Source organism: Taudactylus pleione, unplaced genomic scaffold (assembly GCF_031769625.1).
Source record: "Taudactylus pleione unplaced genomic scaffold, aTauple2 ptg000755l, whole genome shotgun sequence".
Lineage (NCBI taxonomy): Eukaryota > Metazoa > Chordata > Amphibia > Anura > Myobatrachidae > Taudactylus > Taudactylus pleione.
Window position 1 is genome coordinate 2880375 of NW_028285157.1, and position 21676 is coordinate 2902050.

General features: G+C 43.8%; 1 protein-coding gene across 2 annotated transcripts in view; it reads left to right on the forward strand.

Annotated features, from left to right (window-relative positions):
* KCNC4 (potassium voltage-gated channel subfamily C member 4) overlaps window positions 1-21119 on the forward strand; it is a 66515-nt gene extending 45396 nt beyond the window's left edge. Inside the window, exon 3 of one of the 2 annotated variants that reach the window (XM_088457296.1) lies at window positions 20562-21119. In XM_088457296.1, coding sequence (XP_088313422.1) covers window positions 20562-20830 — 269 coding nt within the window. In that variant the 3' untranslated portion in view covers window positions 20831-21119. The remainder of the gene's footprint in view (window positions 1-20561) is intronic. The other variant, XM_088457297.1, reaches the window with a different exon arrangement.
* The last annotated feature ends 557 nt before the right edge of the window (window positions 21120-21676 follow it).

Sequence of the window (21676 nt, forward strand, 5' to 3'; positions counted from 1 at the left end):
TCGGGCAATATTATATGCTCATATTCAGTCAAATGCTTCAGAACTCATTGGACAGCGCTTCACAGTGCAGATGGACAATGACCCGAAGCATATTGCAAAAGCAACCAAAGAGTTTTTTAAGGCTAAAAAGTGGAATGTTATGCAATGACCATGTCAGTTCCCTGACCTGAATCCGATTGAGCATGCATTTCACTTGATGAAGACAAAACTGAAGGGAAAATGCCCCAAGAAAAAGCAGAAACTGAAGACATTTGCAGTAGAGGCCTGGCAGAGCATCACCAGGGATGAAACCCAGCGTCTGGTGATGTCTATGCGTTCCAGACTTCAGGCTGTAATTGCCTGCAAAGGATTTGCAACAAAGTATTAAAAAGTGGAAGTTAGATTTAGGATTGTTTAGTTTGTCCCATTACTTTTGGCCCCTTAAAAAGTGGGAGGCACATATAGAAACCGTTGTAATTCCTACACCGTTCACCTGATTTGGATGTAATTACCCTCAAATTAAATCCTGTTTCATTTCAAAGCCATTGTGGTGGTGAATAGAGGACAAAATATGAAAATGTCCCAATATTTATGGACCTGACATATATATATATATATATATATATATATATATATGTGTGTACGTGGAGATAAGATGGCGCCAATAACTTGATCTCCAGATTTGTTCATTTGTGGTCCAATAGGTGTTGAAGATCCCTCTTTGCTGGGTGTCTATAGGAGATTCTTCCTCCTACCACCCTGTTTTCCTAGTCTTCTCTGATTCTTCTTTTTAGGGGTGAGGCTGTTCTTGCAGTTTTTTTTATTAGTGTTTTTCTCGCATTGTGTATGGATTCCGGTCCTGGAGATAAAAAATTATCTGTGTCATTTGTGGAGTCAAGGTGATGTAAGGTCGTGAATCGGTTTCTTGTCTGGGTAGTTCTGATTATAGGAGACCTCGTATCTTCTTCCTCTCTTCTGTAATGTCCTCCATCTGTGTCTCTTTCTTTGTAATTTCCTCTTCCAAGTTGCTCAATAGTTCCTTTTTCTCTTGTATTATCAGCTTCATAAGATCAATAGAGCATTTATGAAGACTAGTATCCCATTTGTTAATGAACTCTGGTTTATCATGGCTGAAAGTGGGATTTTTTAAAAGTCTCAAACCACGTGGTATTCTGTTGACAGATATATAATGTTCTAATTTTTTATATCCCACCACTCCTTGATTTCTTTGGTCACTAGTTTCTCTATGTCCCAAAAGAGGTTATCCAAATTTTCCATAGGAGCCTCAACATGCCATGCTATTCTTTGACAGGAGTCATCGCTTTTGATGAGGCATTCATTTTTCTTTAGCATGTTTATGCAGATGTAAGGGGTGTCGATTGTATAGTCAGCCAATTGTCAAGTGTCCCAAAAAAAAATATGTATGTGGAGATAAGATGGCGCCAATAACAGGTGACAATCAGGGGCGGATTGGGCCACTGGGACGCCGGGCCAGTTCCCGTGCCCCCCTAGCGCTGCCGCGATCGGAGCTTAGCTCCAATCTGGCAGCTGAACTGCGCAGCAGCACGGCCCGCCCTTCAACAGTGTGTCCCCCTTTCCCGCTGTCTTCTCTACACCGGCAGTACCACTGCCGCGATCGGGTAGCTGCTGCACTGTGCACAGCTTCTGCACAAGTGCAGAAGCTTAGTGACACTGTTGCCCGACAGGGGAGCTGCTGCACATGCCCAGCCGCAGCAGCTCCTCCCATAAGCCTTTGCGGAGCCCGGGCCATGAACATTGACAGCTCTGTCTCCAGCCCCTCCACAGCCCACCTCCTACACATGCACAGATGCAAACCGGAAGCTCCACTATGTGCAGTGTTCCCCTCCCTTAGCCTCCGTTGCCTGCCATCAAGCCCCTTTTTCTTTGGGCCATCTAATTCTGTTGGGGCTGCAGAGGACGGGGTGTGTGCAGCTGTTCCTGGGACTGAGAGGAGCGGCCTGGGACACAGATGGCAGCAGCTTTCCCAACACACTCTGGATGTCAACGTGGAGAGAGAACGACGTCGGTGAGCTGAGATGACCCTGGAGTGGAGGTGAGTCTTGTTCAACTTCTTTCACTCCTATCCAGCCCGCTTATTTTCACCACCACTGCCATCCTGCCCCCTGCTCCACACCACCACTGCCATCCTGCCCCCTGCTCTACACCACCACTGCCATCCTGCCCCCTGTTCCACGCCACCACTGCCATCCTGCCCCCTGCTCCACACCTTCACTGCCATCCTGCCCCCTGCTCCACACCACCATGGCCCCCTGCTCCACACCACCTCTCCCAACTGGCCCCCTGCTCCACACCACTACTCCTATCCTGCCCTGTTTTCTGTAGGGGCCAATGTATTTGTTTTTTTCTGTGGGAGCTGGTGTGTGTTTTATTTTTTTCTTGTTGAGGCTAAAGTGATTTTTTTGTTTTTTTCTTCATGTTCGGGCCAATGTGTTTTATTCTTTTCCATGGAGGAGGCTAAGGGCCTGATTCAGAGCCACTCGTAAGTGGCAGCTCGTTCGCTCCGAGCGATGTTTGCCCAACTGCGCATGCGTACGGATCGTTATACGCATGCGCGAACTAGTCAGTGCGGCCGAAATTCATGTGCTCGCAAAATAGCGAATGCCTGCTAATTTGAGTGACAGAATGAGGCGTATGTGGGTGGTAACAGGGGAAGGTGCTTGAAAACGGGGAGTGGAGATCCGATCGCAGGCGTGCTTAAAGGTCAAAACGGGCGTTTTAAGGGAGTGCATAATTAATACAGCAGCGTCAGTGACCACGTCACTTGGTTTTTTTTAACTCAGAACTGCTCGCAAAATTGTGGTAGCAAAAACCAACCACAAGAATAGCGAGCAGCTCATACCCTGTTCGATGTACTCGATTAATCTAATAAATAGCGGACATGACGTAGGATGCGAGCGGACAGGGGGCGTAGTTTCCCAAAAAACGACCGCAAGTTTTGTTCGCTCATTCAGACCTAGAGGCGTGAACAGACCGCAAACAGCGAACGGTTCATTTGAATAGCCACCCCTATTTTCTGGACGAGCGAGCGCAAATAGCGACCGGCTCTGAATCAGGCCCTAAGTTTTTGTTTTTTTTTGCTGTCGGTTGTCATTGTGTGTTTTTTTTTTACTGTGGGGGTCAATGTGTTTCTTTTTTTTGTGAGGGCCAATATGTTTTTATTATATTCCTGTGGGGGATAATGGTTTTTTTTTTCCTGTCGAAGTTCAATGTGGGTTTTTTTCTGTGGTTCTGTGGGGGGCAAAGTGTTTAATGTTTTTCTTGTGCATTGTTTTTGATCTGCACATGTGTCTGAGTGGCAGTGCAGGTACAGATGCATGCACCAAGTAGTGTATTAGAAATGTGTTGGTTGGTTACAGGGGGTTGGCTATAGAGATGTTGAATTGCTCACATTGGAGGCCATACTTAGATGGATGATCTGCACCTAGCATAGGGCTGTTGAAGTTTCCAATGGTACGACAGATGGTGGTGTCTAAAGTCTTAGGGGTCTACTCACTAATCCTTGGAGAGATATAAAATCCAGAAAGATAAGTCCCAGCCAGTCAGCTCCAAACTCATTTTTCCCGCCCCCTCGATGGACCCCCACATCAACAGCCCCACCTCCATTAGGGCTGCTTCCATAAATTTCCCGGGCTGGTTTTCCGTCCCAGTCCGCCCCTGGTGACGATCCTCCTCAAGGAAACACAATGTATCTATATGTGTATGTGTTGCTGTTATAGGATAGAAACTGCCCTCCCTTTATATATCTCAGGGTGTCAGCTTAAACAGTGTAGGAATCAAGGGATAGGTGCTGTAAATAGTATGTAGATGGGTGTACTGTTTATAGCGACTGTCAGGTTTCTATTAAGTGAATTTGACACTAGTTAATCATAAACACACATCCTTATGTCAGCAGATAATTATCTGTGCATAATTCTAAAGTGCAAGTGAATAAATAACAGTAAAATACAGAAACCCGTAATAAGTATATATAAAGTCAATATTTAATCTATACAATATTAAAAATAAAAATAAGAAGACCGTGAGGTGCACTAAATAAATACAAAAAATATATTAAAAAAATGGTTCCCTAAGAGTACATATACAGTGGGGCAAAAATGTATTTGGACAGCCACCGATTGTGCAAGTTGTTGCACTTTAAAAGATGAGAGAGGTCTGTAATTTCCATCATAGGTACACTTCAACTGTAAGAGACAGTGGCCCTGATTCAGAGCCGGATGCTCTGACAGAGCGCTCGCTCTGAATCAGGGCCGTCCCTCCCGGCCGCTCGCATAGCTGTGGGTGACCACCCACAGCTATAGTGAGTGGCCAAAAAGATGGTCCCGATGGTCAAGACCATTGCGACCATCGGTTTTGCGATGAGACCCTTGTGGTAGGGTCTAGTTGCCGCAAGCTCTGGAGTGCTTTCGGCTCTATCAGAGCCGAGAGCACTCCCACTGTCATCACCTGTGATGTCGTTGGGGTCGGCCCCAGACGGTAGGCGTTCCCGTGGGAAGGCCTCCGTCTGGGCAGCCACGCCCCTGGCCCGCCCACCAAAGGGGGCGTGCTGTCACTCACCATCGACAGCACGCCCCCTTTGTAGCGAGACCGATAGCAACGGCTTGGCCGTCGCTATCCGGGTCTCGCGCATACGCATGACAGAGCCGGCTCCCTCGTGCGCATGCACACTGGGCCAACATCGATCCGCTTGCAAGCGCTCAGCGCTCGCTAGCGGGTCTGAATCAGGCCTAGAATCAGAACAAAAAATTCCGGAAATCACATTGTATGATTTTTAAACAATTTATTTTCTTGCGGCAAATAAATATTTGGACAATCAAAAAGTTTAACTCAATACTTTGTAAAGTAACCTCGGTTGGCAATTACAGAGGTCAAATGTTTCCTGTAGTTCTTGACCAGGTTTGCACACACTGCAGCAGGTATTTTGGCCCACTCTTCAATGCAGATCTTCTCTAGATGTGTCATGTTTTGTGGTTGTCGCCGGCAACACGGACTTTCAACTCCTTCCACAGATTTCCTATTGGATTGAGGTCTGGAGACTGGCTAGGCCAATCCAGGAACTTGAAATGCTTCTTACGGAGCCACTCCTTAGTTGCCCGGGCGGTGTGTTTGGGGTCATTGTCATGCTGGAAGACCCAGCCACGTTGCATCTTCAATGCTCTTGCTGAGGGAAGGAGGTTTTTGCCCAAAATGTCATGATACATGGCCCCATTCATCCTCTCCATAATACGGATCAGTCGTCCTGTCCCCTTTGCTGAAAAGCATCCCCAAAGCATGATGTTTCCACCCCCAAGCTTCACAGTGGGTATGGTGTTTTTGGGATGCCACTCATCATTCTTCTCCCTCCAAACATGGCGTTCTATTTTGGTCTAATCTGACCACATGACATTCTCCCAATCCTCCTCTGGATCATCCAGATGGTCACAGGCAAACTTTATACGGGCCTGGACATGTGCTGGCTTAAGCAGGGGGACCTTTTGGGCGCTGCAGGATTTGAATCTATGACAACTTAGTGTGTTACTAATGGTAACCTTTGTGAGTGACTGTAGTCCCAGCTCTCTTGAGGTAATTGACCAGGTCCCCCTGTGTAGTTCTGGGCTGATCCCTCACCATTCTCAAGATCAATGATACCCCACGAGGTGAGATCTTGCATGGAGCCCCTGGTCGAGGGAGATTGTCAGTGATGTTGTATTTCTTCCATTTTTTAATAATTGCGCCAACAGTTGATCTCTTCTCACCAAGCTGCTTGCCTATTGTCGAGTAGCTCATCCCAGCCTTGTGCAGGTCTACAATTTTGTCCCTGGTGTCCTTAGACAGCTCTCTGGTCTTGGCCATGGTGGAGAGGTTGCAGTCTGACTGTTTGAGGGTGTGGACAGGTGTCTTTTATACAGTTAACCAGTTCAAAGAGGTGCCATCAATACAGGTAATGAGTGGTGGATAGTTGAGCTTCCTAAAGAAGAGTAACAGGTCTGTGAAAGCCAGAATTCTTGCTGGTTGGCAGGTGTTCACATATTTATTTTCCGCAAGAGTATACAAATAAATTGTTTAAAAATCATACAATGTGATTTCCACAATTTTTTGTTCTGATTCTGTCTCTAACAGTTAAAGTGTACCTATGATGGAAATTACAGACCTCTCTCATCTTTTAAAGTGCAACAACTTGCACAATCGGTGGCTGTCCAAATACTTTTTGATCCACTGTATATAAGGAACGGGATGAAACAAGGAAGGTGTACACTTAAAATCACAACTTAATAAGGAGGGATAAATACAGGATATTACAATGATTACAGTGGGGAAATATGTAGCGGGTTATAATAATGGGAATTTCATGGGATCAAATTTCATCATAGTACCAGTTAATAAAATGACATGATTTATAAGAGAATAAATAAATAAGAATGAAAAAATTGACAAAGTTTTGGCAATAAAAAGAGAAACTGTTCTTATCTGGATTCAATATCAGTATCAAGTTCAAGGTGCAAAAGGGATCACTTCCCAACACGTTCCATCCTTTAGACTTCTTCAAGGGTTGTAAGGTACTTTAGGGTATCTCTATATTTATACCCTCCAAGTGTAGGAACGTGTTAGCCCAGTGGTGACATCACTTCTGGTTCGCAGGACACCACAGCATGCAATTTATATACAAAACTAATATGAGATTTCTCCTATTATATCCTGGCTGTAGTCCTTTATTCAGTCCAAATGTATCCTGGAATTGAATAATATATGTGGTAGTTTGTTCGATGCCCACTTCTATATGCGTTACATCACATCAGCCCAGTTATTCTAGTTCTGGCTGCGTGAGCTTCCTCGATGATGCTCGAGTCGGGTGCACACTTTGCATTACTTCTGCCCGGCTGGGTATCAGCTTGTTTGTTGTTCACATGAGCCACGATCACGTGGTAGCAGCTTTGTCACTCTGCCGTCATCTGCTGTGTTAAGCTGTACTGAGTTAGCTGAGACGCCATCTTTGTTATGGGATCGCAGCATATTAGCCCAAGCCTGGTCTGTAATAAAGGTAGTTTCTATGGAAAGAGGGACAAGGGTTGCTGTTTATTCCACTGTAGTGAAACAACATGGAGCTAGGGCTCTAATACTTAGGAAGATACAGAAAAGGCCAATGCATACAGTTAGGTTCTCACATATTCTTCCAAGTATAAATGTGAGATGAAAAAGAATAAAAATAAAATAAAATACGATCAAGGGGGGATCAAGGTGGCAGGATTCCAAAGGGAATTGGGATAATAATAAATGAGGTATATGATATTAGAAATTGGAAATAAGCTATATCCCGTGTTCAAAGGTGTGTAGGTTGATAATTTCTCCTGAATTTCGGACTCGAGTCTCTAATGTCTCTAATATCACCAGAGGGGTTGGAGCTTATTCAATTGTATGTCTGATCTATTCATGTGCCCATGCCTCCATGTATACAGTCAGGTGCATAAATATTGGGACATTGACAGAATTTTCATATTTTGGCCTCTATTCACCACCACAATGGCTTTGAAATGAAACAAACAATATGTGCTTTACCTGCAGACTTTCAGATTTAATTTGAGGGTAATTACATCCAAATCAGGTGAACGGTGTAGGAATTACAACGGTTTCTATATGTGCCTCCCACTTTTTAAGGTGCCAAAAGTAATGGGACTATCCTGACAGCAGCCATTTCAGTGTTATCCAAACACCTTAATCATGAGTATACTGAGAACTGCACCCACACCAAACCAAACTAAATACCCACATGCCCTAATCAGACAACCAGACTCACCTGGAAAAAACACCTGTCATGTATCCACATCGCCATAAAAGGGCAGAAATGACCTAATCAGTAAGGGCGGAAGTGACGCTCCGCACAGACCTTCTACCATCAGCTGCAGATGTAACATAGGGACAGGCGGAAATGACATTCCGTCTATTCGGACACCACTCATCTAGAACTACCATACCCATAGTCCACTATGTGTGGTATACAGAAATAACATTCTGTTGTCCACCGAGGTAACCTAGCAACCACAGTATCAACTATACTTTAAACATATTATACAAAACAAATAAAGAGCAATATTAACACTCCTCTTAGTTTCCCAAAAATTTATACAAATGTGGTAATGCATAGGCAGTCGGGTAAGGAGTGAATTGAAACAGTCCCTGAATCCAAAAGAAACCACAAATAATATTGTAACATGAACAGGTGATTGGTCCTCTGTGATCTGCAGTGTGACTGGCATATGGGCACATGCTGTGCAAATAACAAATACATACAAATATGTACAAATTATACACATAAGAATCAGATCATTGGAATAAAAGACAGACATATGCATACATATATAAGTCCATATCTATATGTAAAATCCATGAGACCACCATCAATTATTAAAGAAAGCAACTCAAAGATAGTGCTTCATTAAGCCTGTTTGGTGTCACTGTGTTGAGATGATTAATCCAGAAGCATTCACTTTGAAGTAGTATCTTATTACGGTCTCCATCTCTCCTAAGAGGAGGTATATGATCAATGGGAAAAAAACAAAATTCTCTGAGGGTATGTTTACATGAGGCAAAATGCCTTGCTACCAATGGCATATTAGAATCCACCGTATATGTCGCTTTTTTAATGGACTATCGATGTAGCACAATCCTTTCTTTTAAAATCCTGATAGTTTTGCCCATATACAACAATTGGCTGGGGCATTTGATGAGTTAAATGACATAGCGACTGTCACAGTTCAAATGGTGTTTGATCTCATATTTGTTGTTGTTCACCGGATTAACAAAGTGAGTACCCACAACCAAAAATTGGCAAATAACACAGCCATGACATTTGTAAGCTCCATTTTTGCAATGTAGCCATGTGCTAGACTTGATATTTCCAATGTCTAATTTGGCTATAATGTCTTTAACATTACTGCTTCTCTTATAGCAGAATAACGACTTATCTGTGCACATCTGGCCAATGGTGTCATCAGACTGGATAATATGCCAGTGTTTCAGAATGCTGTTTCGAATATGCTTGGATGCAATGGAGTACGTAGATACAAAAACCATACGATTCATTGGAGCATCAGTGTTTTTACTGATCAAAGCTTGCTCCTGTGTCATCATAAAACACTGTGTAACAGCATCATGGATTTCTTGTGAGGGATAGCCTCTGTCAATGAATTTATTGCCCATGTCCCATAATGCATCAGGCAATTCAGTCCCATCAGAAGTGTTGCGTACTACCCTCGAGTTGTGACAGTTAAACGGTAGACCACGTTTAAGAGGGGCAGGGTGAAAACTGTCGGCCGACAGTAATGTATTTTTATCAGTTGTTTTTCTATAGAGCCTGGTAGATAACATATCTCCAGATCTATATACACAAACATCCAAATAATTGACGGTGGTCTCACTAAACGATACAGTATATCTAATCATGGTTTCGAGTGCATTGAGATAATCAATAAACTCTGTCAGTAGACTCTCTCCACCAGTCCAGATCAAGAAAAGATCGTCTATGTAACGAATGTAAAAATATGTATAATGAGAAAAAAGGGATTGAGCCATAATATACTGTTTCTCATACATGTGCATGAATATATTTGCATACGATGGGGCCATATTTGACCCCATCACAGTACCCCTAAGTTGTAAATAAAACAAATTCTCAAAAAGAAAATAATTTTTACGCAAAACAATCTATCAAAAGAAGCAAAAATTCAACGTTGGGCCCAACGTAATCTGGACTGGAGGAGATCAGGTCCCTGACCACATCTAAGCCATCACAATGGCCAATATTTGTATACAGACTTGTAATGTCAAGTGTCACAAGTAAGACACTGTCAGGGAGTGGTCCTAGCAATTTAAGCTTCTGAATGAAAACACTAGTATCCCTTAAATATGAGCTGTTGCACAACCAGTTGTAACTAGTAATCTATGTATTGAGAAAGTGGTTGGCACAATGAACCATAAGAAGAAATTATAGGCCTCCTGGAGGCTTAACTAGTGTTTTGTGCACCTTTGGTAATACATAGATTACAGGAGCTCTAGGGTGTGTCTGTGTGAGAAAGTACGAAATCTGCTCATCGATCCAGTTGTTTGAAAGACCAAGCTGAATCACTGCATCAATTTATTTCTTGTAGTTATAAGTGGGGTCATAGGTCAAGATTTATAACACTCTGTGTCTGAGAGTTGACTCATAATCTCGGATACATAATCATTTTTATCCAACAGAACTATGCCACCCCCTTTATCAGAGGGGCCTATCACAATTGACTTATCTCTCAATGAGTTAATGGCCATATTTTTATATTTGGATAAATTAGAGAAAGAAATCTTTTGATTATCCATAAGACCTAGGGTATACCGCTAAACCAGTTTAATAAAGGTTTCAATGGAGTGATTACTACATGGTGGGTCAAATACACTTTTAGGTTTAAAATTCGAAAAACCTTTTGACACTGTAGGATGTTTCACAAAAAAATCTTTAAGTTTCAACAACCGATGAAATCTATACAACTCAACACTGAAATCAAAAGAGCTCTGTCTAAAGGTTCATACAAACGACAAACCCCTAGACAAAACAGATAATTCCGGTGCAGTCGGAACATAAGTGGAGAGATTAAATATCACTACTTCCTCCTGCCTCTTTGTGTCACTTTTTTTGGTGCTTATTCCATCTGGCTACTCTTCTTCTGCAAGGCCTTTCTTTAATGGGCCTTTGTATCTGTACCTGGTAACATTCACCTTTAAAAAACTTGACTGAGGTTGGTCAGAATCACTAGCAGACGTATGTGTTTCTATAGCAAAGAAAGATTCATCAGGTCTAAGCTTCCTTGGTCTCTGAAAATTCATATAATTAAACTTGGACTCACCCCCTTGAAGCCATGCATACACTTTTAATTCCTTATAATCCTCCTATACACGTTTATATTTATTTTTCTTGAAGACCAACATATCAGAATAAAATTGATTGATATTGGTTTTCAGTTCTCGTTAAAAAAATCAGTAGTAGTATCTGTCTTCAATATATCCAATTCCTGTGCTCTCACAGGCCAAAATATCTCTATCAAGTGACTCAGTATCTGAATTTACTTGTTCTATGACTAGAATCATTAACTGAAAAGAACAATCATTCAGAGTTTGACACCATTGCTTACAAAAAGCAGCATTAGATCTGCCAATGGTATTATGATTTTTTATCCTGAAACCTCTCTGTATGATTTTCTCTTTATAGTACTGCAATAACGTTAGACCATGTAGGTTTAATGCAACCTTCCTCTTCCTCAATTTGAGCAAGTCAGAAAAAACCTCAGTTGGAGAGTCCACATGAAATGCTAATGACTCAGTGTAGGCAAACAAAATCCTGGTAATGTCCTTGTTTTCAAATCTTTTCACTTGTAAGAGCTCACTTGATAAGACATAGAATGATCCATTCAAAAACTGTACAATCCTTAAAATAGTATTCAGAACAAAGAAAAAAAGTCCAATAAAGAATTTTTCATATATATACTGTTAAATAGTGATGCTAGTCAGCATAAACAAGTTGCTTAGTCCATGTGAGACCGACAGCACACACCTTCTTCAATAAGACCAGGAGTGCAGGGCACATACAAATGTAGCAGTAGAGGAAAGAGAGCCAGCACATCCAATTTATTGATAGAAAAAGCTTTTTATCCATATATAAAGTGCATCAATAGATATTCAGTGCATCCATAGTAAAGTGCATATTCAAAAAGTGGGCATGGGATAGCCGGGTTTAAACAATAACAAGCATCAAGCCATAGAGTACTCACCGTAGCAGCCTATATGCATATATTATTCACATTCCTCCAGCCTGCTTACCTCCTCCTAATGTTCTTAAAGAACAGCCTTTGTCCCATAGAGCCCCCCAGTGAAGAGAGAGGCCATCAGGCCTGTGTGCTCCCTCAGTGGCTCAGGGTTCAGCACAGGATGGGAGGAGGGGCGCAGCCGTGCAATAGCCGGCAGCCAGAGAGCAGGCAGATGAGAAGGACTGTGGAGACGAAGAGGCAGAGTCTGCCGGCTGGTGACGTCACCGGAGCTGCGGTCTGCGGCTTGTCTCTCAGCTCTTTCTGAGTGAAGGGAAGGTTACCTTGTTGAGGGGGGGCAGGTCTAGATGGGCAAATGTCGCTGGTGCAAGCAGTGTTCACCGGGTAACATATTAACATAAGCAAATGACAATCATCCACAAACACTGGAAAACAGACAAAAATGGTTATTCAGACATATTGGCTAAAACACACAAATTTAACCAATTTTAACAATTTTTTTTTGTCTTTTTTCAGTGTTTAAGACCATATGATCAACTGTCATTTGCTCTCATACATTACCAGGTTTTCCTTCCAACCAGCCAGATTGGACAGATATCTGACAGAAAATTGTATAGTGGATGCCCAGCTTAAGGCCCCCAACTGAAAGAAGACAGGAACAACATCCATTTTTTCCCATAGCTATTGTGATGAGCCTGGGCTTGGCTCAGGATGGTCCAATTAATTGGTTCTTTTCCATTCCAGACATTTTTATCCCAAGTCAATAGATCAGAAATTCCCTTTATTCCTTGGCTGATGTGAATGAGTAAAGCCCCCATACACACTGGATGATTTTTTAAAATGATATATGAATGATAATGACATCTTTGAACGATATATCGTTCAAATCGTCCGGTGTGTTCACACTATGCGATGAACGATGCAAGCTCCCACTGGTCGTTAACAGTATCCCCAGTTGTCTGTACTTGCGGTACAATCTGGCGATATCATTAGCGATGCTATGCTGCCAAATGCCCCACTCCCCCCATGCTGTCGTTCGTTGTTGCCGGCATTGTCAAGTGTGTATGCACTTACTGATGCCGGCACCCCTGCCAGGTCCCGTCACTGATGATATCGCTGGGTACACACATCGTTTAGTGTGTACCCAGCTTAAGTGTACTCTGTAAAGTACTATTTATTATGTAGATGCTATGTAAATAACATTTTATAAATAAATAATGGTTAAATTAACTCATATAGGAGGCCAAATGTGACATTCTACAAACATTGCAATGTGGAAGTGCTCAGTTCATTCATAAAAAATTAGGACTAAACTACAAAAGTATCAATAAGAAAGTCTTATAGTGCTGATCTGACAGATACACTGTTTACACATGTGCGTAGAGAGACAGCCATAGGAGGACACGCGCATCATCTGCCGCCGCTGCAGTGAACAGCCAGAAGTTATTAGCAGGAATGCGAGCGGGGTTTAGATATTAATCAAGTGGGGCACCGTCCAGCCCCATGCTGTTCCTACAGCCTGAAGTGGAGTGAGCTATTCTGGAGTCTACAGAGTCACTGGGGTCAATTCAATTAGACGTGAGGTAACGGGCTTTCAACTCACTCCCTTGCTGCCCAATCTTGCCTCAGACTCGTGGACTTTTGTGTGCAGTTCTATGGGACTGTGAACAAAAATCTGCAGGTTTAGCGGTACTGCATATAGCCGCATTTACTCGCATACACAAAAAACTTGCATATAATTGAATCAATCCCAGCATGTGGGGACCGCTGATTAATGATAATAGCACTGTTTGCATTGGGGTATGAACTTGTACAATATATATTACATTATATAATAAAGAGGGAGAGGCTCTGGGAGAAAAAAAGACACATACTGTATTCAGATATGCTGCAGGTACAAAGTATTGGGCAGGGCCAGATTAACAATGGGGCGGATGGAGCTACAGTTCCAGGCCTTCACATAAAAATAGGCCCATCATCATGACAGCATGATGTTGACTGTCCATCTGCTGTCCACAAGGTCAGCCATAAATCATAAGTAGTAAAAAAAAAATTCTAGTTCCCTCACAAAATGAAGCTTTTTTTTTTCTTTTACATATTTGGGGAGACATTGGGGCTGATAGTGTAGGGTGTGTACACACCCACATGGCACTGGTCACACCCACACAGTAATGGTTACACCTCCTCTGCTTCTCATAATAGGCCCTTGATCATTTTAAGCTCCAGGCCCATGTGACCCTCAGTCCGGCCCTGGTATTGGGTGTACTGGATCCTTACCCACTGTACCTATTCTGTGCTTGGATTACACCTGTGATCATTCTGTGATCACCTTGGAAAGTTGAGCATTCTCCCCATGCTCTGGAATAGTGGGCCTGATTCAGACCCGCTCGCGAGCACATAGCGCTCGCAAGCGGGTCGATGGTCCCCCACTGCGCATGCGCACGCCAGAGCCGGCTACGGGACGCGCATGCGCGAGACCCGGCCAGCGATGGGCGTTCCATCGCTACGGGTCCCGCACCAAAGCGGGGCAGCTGTCGATGGTGATTGACAGCTTGCCCCGTTTTGGAGGTGGGCAGGTGGGGTGGCTGGGCAAACGAAGGCATTCCTGCAGGAATGCCTGCCATTTGTGGGCAGCCCTACTGACATTACTCGTGATGTCAGTAGGTGGACCTCGTGCTCTATTAGAGCAGGAAGTCCACTGGGGCTTGCGGCCACGAGACCCTACCACAAGGGTCTCGTCGCAAACCTGATGGTCGCGATGGTCTTGACCATCGCGACCATCACCTAGCCGCTCATATAAGCTGTGGGTGGTCACCCACAGCTATGCGTGCAGCCAGGAGGCCGTATTTTAAAAAAAAGGGACGCCCTGATTCATAGCGAGCACTCTCAAAGAGCGTCCGGCTCTGAATCAGGTCCAGTGTCCACTGAGTGCATGTCAGTGCTGTCTTCTGACCTACTTAGAACACATACTGTAGAACCATTACATCTAGGATTGTTACATTATATGACATCATATGAGCAAGAACAGAGGGGTAAAATTTCAGAACACATTTAGTATATGAAGCAAGCTACTTTGATCATTAGATCTTTTGAATTGAATATAGCCATTAGTGTGTATACTTTGCACTCATAAGCACACATGCAAATAATTTAAATCAGACACACTGAGCAAAATATAAGAGCCCATGATTGCAGCCAGTCATTAGATTTAAAGTGGCAATTAGTTACTTTAAAGGCAAAACCAGCTTGGTACTACCTAGTACAAATCATGCCAGCTCCCACAAATCGTGGGGTGCATTTGGTCCCTGGTCTTAATTAGTAGCTGATGGTATATAAGGATCTTGTGTAGGGCATAATGGCATATAAGGGACATGTGGAGGAGTCTGCTGGCATATACAGTAAGCGTATTGCTGAGGGATCTGAGGGCATTTTAGGGGCGTGTGGAGGAGTCTGAATTTTTTTTTTTTAAATATATTTTCAAAACTATAATATCATTTATCCAACATGAGGTGCAAAAATCTATATTCACTTACCAAAATAATGATATAGTAGCACATATGTATTAATAAATAAGGAGTTCTACATTGATAATTTAAGAAATATTTGAAAACATCTTATACAAACTAAAATATTATGTGTCTGTAACTTTTCAAAATAGCATACATCTGTTAGGCTGGTTACATACCTATACAATTGAGGGCCCGATCACCCATTATAGGGTGATTGGGCCGACGATAATATAGGTGTGTATACAGTACCGCTGCAGGAGTGTTAGCCGATAAATGGCAAATGACATTCCTGCAAAGGTCGGGAATGGGACATCACATCTTATGGGCTGTTTAGTATTTGTTATCCTGACATCCCGATCCCATAGAAGCTCATACACATTGATCTATGTCTGCACAGTGTGTACGGAGCTTTGTGGCATCTGACAGGGAGTCAAGCAGGGAACACAGGGGGTCATTCAGACCTGCTCGTGAGTGCAGGATGCTCGCAAGTGGGTCGATGTTGCCCCACAGCGCATGCGCACGACGGAGGGAGCTCCGTCGTGCGTATGCGCGAGACCCGGATAGTGACGGGCTCTCCGTCGCTCTGGGTCTCGCACCAAAGGGGGCGTGCTGTCGATGTTGATTAACAGCACGCCCCCTTTGGTGGGCGTGCCGGGGGCGTGGCTGCCAGACGGAGGCATTCCCATGGGAACGCCTACCGTATGAAGCCGGCCCCACTGACATCACTAGTGATGTCAGTGGGAGTGATTTTGGCTCTGATAGAGCCAAAATCACTCCAGGGCTTGCGGCAGGGAGACCCTACCGCAGGGTCTCCGTCGCAAGCCCGATGGTCGTGATGGTCTTGACCATCGCGACCATCATCATGGACGTTCGCATAAGCTGTGGGTGGTCACCCACAGCTATGCGAGCGTCCAAGAGGACGCTCCATTTTCATGGAGGAGGGCCCTGATTCAGAGCGAGCGCGCTGGTCAGAGCGTTCGGCTCTGTATCAGGCCCACAGTACTCGGCTGATCAGGAGCATTTACCCAATCAGCAGAGTGATTGAATAGGTGTGTACCCAGCTTTAGGGGCCTATTTACTAACCTTTGTTAGGAGATAAACGGTGATAAGGTGCCAGCCAATCAGCTCCTAACTGCCATTTTTCAAACACAGCCTGTGATATGGCAGTTAGGAGCTGATTGGCTGGTACCTTATCACCGTTTACTTTATCTCCAAACACAGTTTAGTAAATAAACCCCTTAGAGGCTCATTTATCAACGAGTTTATAATTCAAAACTAGTGATAAATATCACTTTTTATGATAAATGGTGCTCCAGCCAATCAGCTCCCAACGGTCATTTTTCTAACAGTTGACAGTTGGGAGCTGATTGGCTGAACACCATTTATCATAAAAAGTGATATTTATCACTAGTTTTGAGTAATAAACTCGTTGATAAATGAGGCCATTAGTCTGCAACTTAGTCTATAAGTTACTTTGCTGACTCACACACCTACAAAATGGATTCTACTTCCACAATAATCATCTAATATTACTTGGGCCAAGATACTGTAATTGTTCCCACTCATTAATAAATGCATTTAAAAAGACAAATAGGATTCCCTATGCAGATTACTTTAGTCCATATGCAGGGATGTAGCTTGGGGAAATAGGCCTGTCCTGGCCCTGCCCTCCAAACATATGACATCATTATGTCACAATGAGGGGACAAGGCCACCTGGACCAAGGAAAACTGAATCCTTGGAGCATCTTAAGAATGATCTGGGAGACCCTGCAACAGCTTGCCGCCGGGACCATGTACAAGTTCAGCACTTTGAGCGACCTAAGGACACTCCAGGTGGCTCTATGGCAGCTTGTCACCAGGACCAGGCAAAAGCTGAGTGCCCAGAACGTCCAAGAGAAGCTCAAGGTGGCACTTTCTAGGCTGTAAGATGCCTTTCCTGACACGCTGCATGCCAAATACATATGTCACGATGCAGTTACAGTGTCACTCCCTAGGCCTTGAGTGCCGCCACTACTCACAGACCCTTAAGGTGCGTATCCACTACACGAGAGTGGAACGACTGTATGATTACAACCTTGTAATCATGCAATCGATAATGTGCCTACACTGAACAATATGTCGTTTAGTGCAGGTACCCTCCCTCATCCCCGAACCTGCACAACCTGATGATCTAGTCAGGTTGGCCTGCATGTTCAGGTGATGACAAATGCCGACAATGGCCAGCGGGAGAACAAATCGCTGGTTGTTGCCAGCATAATTACTGCATGATTAATGAGCGATTAAACAATAACAATGTTGTAATCGTTAAATCGCTAATTTTTCTTGTGTAGTGGATATACCCCTTTAGTTATGGCCTCAGCTAAAGACAAATGCATCTTCTATTTACATGTAGCATAACCCTACCGCTAGAGGTGCGGGACAGAACTCGATTGGCTCAAAGTGCTTTCTTGTCTAAGCAAGAGGTGATAAGTATTGCTGCTACCGTTAAAACAGGTTGTAACTTGTAATTAACAAGTAATATTTATTATTTATTAATATATATAGCAGAAGCATATTCCATTGCACTATTCTTCTAGTTGTTGGCCAACTTTGCTAGGTTCAGTTAATGCAGAAAAAAGCTGATTGGTTTTCTTTGCTAAATCCGTTAAAATGTGAAAAGCTTCTACAAATATGACAACACCATGTGCTACCTATATAACCAAACCCAAAAATTGTATTACTGTAATGTACACTATAAAATATAAATAATGTTACTTTTATTATTTGTGGATCCAGAAACATAAAAGAATCCACTTATTGAGACATGTATTGAGGCCAAATGTAATAGGGTGAGAGTTTAGAAAATGTGAAAGTTTTACACTGGTCAAGTTTTATCTTCCAACAGGGAAAACATCTGGATGAGAGTTTAAATCGTGAGAGATTTTTTAGTCTAAAAACATGTGAGTTTGCATGTTCTCGGACTCTATTACATTGGCCGAGTTTAAAAAGTGTGAGAAAACTCTCACATTTCCTAAACTCTCACCCTATTACATTTGGCCCATGCACTAGCAATTTTAGCATCTTTCATTATCTCATTACATTGTGCTACTCCCAAACCTTCTTTCTGAAACAACTAGTCATCCTCTTTATAGGTCCCTGCAGATTACATCAGCCTTGTACTCAGGGGCTGGTTGGCAACTATTAGCCTGGGGGGAAAATGCATGCAGGTGGCCCTGGCAGAGGAGTAGCGTGTAGCCAGGATGCCCGGAGCATGTGCGTTCTTAGGCGCCCCCCCCTTCAAGTGTTCCAGGGAGGAGGTGGGTCCATATGGAATTAATGTAAAGTAAAAATAAAGATATGGGGCAGCCCCCTGTAGTGGTGCCAATATGCAGTGCCGCCTGTGCCCCAGGAGAGGACCCCCTTATACAGGCCACCAGTAGTGATCCTCCTATGCAGTGCCCCTTATACAGTGCCCCCAGTAGTGGTCCCCCCTGTGCAGTGCCCCTTGTGCCCCCAGTAGTAAGCTTCTTATATAGTGTCCCCAGTAGTGGTCCACCCTGTGCAGTGCCCCTTGTGCCTCCAGTAGTAAGCCCCTTATATAGTGCCCCCAGTAGTGGTACCCCCTATGCAGTGCCCCCAGTAGTAGTCCTCCCCTTGTAGTGCCTCCAGTAGTAGTCCCCCCCTTGTAGTGCCCCCAGTAGTGCTCTCCCCCTTGTAGTGCCCCCAGTAGTAGTCCCCCCCTCTTGTAATGCCCCCAATAATAATCCCCTCTTGTAATGCCCCCAGTAGTAACCCCCCTTGTTGTGCCCCCAGTAGTAATCCCCCTTGTAGTGTCCCCAGTAGTGCTCTCTCCCTTGTAGTGTCCCCAGTAGTAGTCCCCACCTTTGTAGTGCCCCCAGTAGTGCTCTCCCCCTTGTAGTGCCCCAGTAGTAGCCTCCCCTTGTAGTGCCCCCAGTAGTAGTCCCCCCCTTGTAGTAGCCCCAGTAGTGCTCTCCCCCCTGTAGTGCCCCCAGTAGTAGTCTCCCCCCTTGTAGTTCCCCCAGTAGCAGCCCCCCTTGTAGTGCCCCCAGTAGTGCTCTCCCCCTTGTAGTGCCCCCAGTAGTAGTCCCCCCTCTTGTAATGCCCCCAATAGAAATCCCCCCTTGTAATGCCCCCAGTAGTAACCCCCCCTTGTTGTGCCGCCAGTAGTAATCCCCCTTGTAGTGTCCCCAGTAGTGCTCTCCCCCTTGTAGTGTCCCCAGTAGTAGTCCCCCCCTTGTAGTGCCCCCAGTAGTGGTCCCCCCCCTCCCACAGTACACACATGTAGTAAATAATAAAAATAAACACTTACCTGAATCCCCGCTCCCGTCGCTGCATTCCGCTCCTCCGTCTGTTCTCCCGGGCCAGGCCACTCTGCATTTTGGGAGAGACATAATATCCCATTACCCACTGCAGGAGCCGGAAGATGGAGCGGCTCCTGCAGTGGGTGCAGCAGCAGTCAGTGAGAGTCTGCCAGACTCTCATTGGCTGCCACTCAAAACAAACACACAGCTGCCGGAGCCGGCGGCTGTGTATTTGTAACTGTGTAGCGCTGACCGAACTCCGTCACACAGACACAGACGGCCTCTGGCCCGCATGGCGCTGCACCCCGGGGGGCACATGGCACCCTGCCCCCCAGCCCAGCATAAAACCCACTCAGTGCTTTCAATCTAAAGAGTCTTTCATAAATTAAAATGTACTGTTCTTTTAAATATGTACAGTAAATTAATTGTTTGAAGGAAGAAAATGTATAAGAAATTTCAGAGGAAACTCTATTTGTTATATAGTAACATTTTCTTTTACTTTGGTCTTATGGCGCGTATCCACTACCCGATTTTACCAGGCGATTGAACGATAATGACGTCGTTATCGTTCAATCGTTTGAAAATCGAGCACAAATCGGGCAGTTTAAGGTCAAAAACGACCAGCGATGTGCGCGCTCGCTGGTCTTTTTGACATCTATCATCGCCCGAATATGCTAGTCAACCTGAAGACATCGTCAGGTTGCCCATGTTCGGGGATGATTGATGTGTCACACTGAACGACTGAACGTTCAGTGTAGGCACATCACAGACTGTGAAACGACTGCACGATTACGATGTCGTAATCGTGCACTCGTTTCACAGACGCTAAGTGGATATGCACCTTTACTCTTCGAGTTCAACTATAAGAATGTAATTGATCCATTTTGTGCCATGGAAAGATGCTAAATTGTCTGTATGATGAATGAAATTTGTGGTTTCATTTTCGATTTTCTTTCTTTAAAGGTATTTTGTTTTTGGCAGATTCTAAACAGAATGGGGATGCCAATACAGTAATGTCCGATGAAGACCACGACGATCCTCCTCCGTTTCAACCACTGGAAGAGAAGAGAATTATGCGACGAGCAAGTGCCAAAGACAAAAATAAGTCAGGAGCCTCATGCTTTCTACTGAGCGCAGGAGATTTTACCTGTACTGCTGATGGAGGAATAAAGAAAGGTATAAGAGATATGGATATAGAGATGGACTCACAGATACTCCTAGGTCCATCATAAAAAATATATTCCATAGTGGTTTTGACCTGGTTGTATATTATCTAAAATAATTTCATAGTCTTCCCATAGAAAACAAATACATAGGTGAAGTGTTGCAATTTGTCTGTTCACCTGTGTGGTAAAATGTTATTATTAGTATATTTTACCTTTGTCAAATGGCGAATCAAAGTAAACTTCATTCTATGTTCGAAAATAAAGGAATTGTTGATAAATGTAGTTTTACTTCATTAACAAAATTCTAATCTTCATTGGTAATAAACACCAATACAAATTAGGGGACTAAACTAAAAATGAGTAATAAATTGTATGGCAATGTCCAATTATTAAAGTTTGTACACTGGTATGTTTTTTTCTTATTTTTTCTGTACCTCTAAATCACATTTCAGACATGGAACATGTGAAAAGATAGCACAACATCAACCATGTGACATTAGGCTGGCCATACATCAGGCATCTATCGGGCCAATTCCCCGTTCTGCCAATGCCTGGGCCAGTTGATTGACAAACTCCAACAAGTTGGACAATCTCGATTTGTTGATTCCGACCCAAAAATCATAATCATAATGAGCAAGACGGGGATCTTTAATATGTTGTATTTTGCTGCTCCCCAGAGAAATTGACAATTATTACAGTCTGCGGATTGGTGGATCAGTTCGTCGCTCAGCTGATCGGAATGGCATCGGGGAATCTGGGATTCTGCCATCTGATGTATGGCCCGCAACAGGCATTTGCAGTAAATGCATCCTACACAGACTTGGGACACTACACTTTGAACCCATTGCTATGAAAGGGATTGTTTACAAACTGGCACGGTGTAAAATGTTTTCCTGCTTTGTGATGTCATGC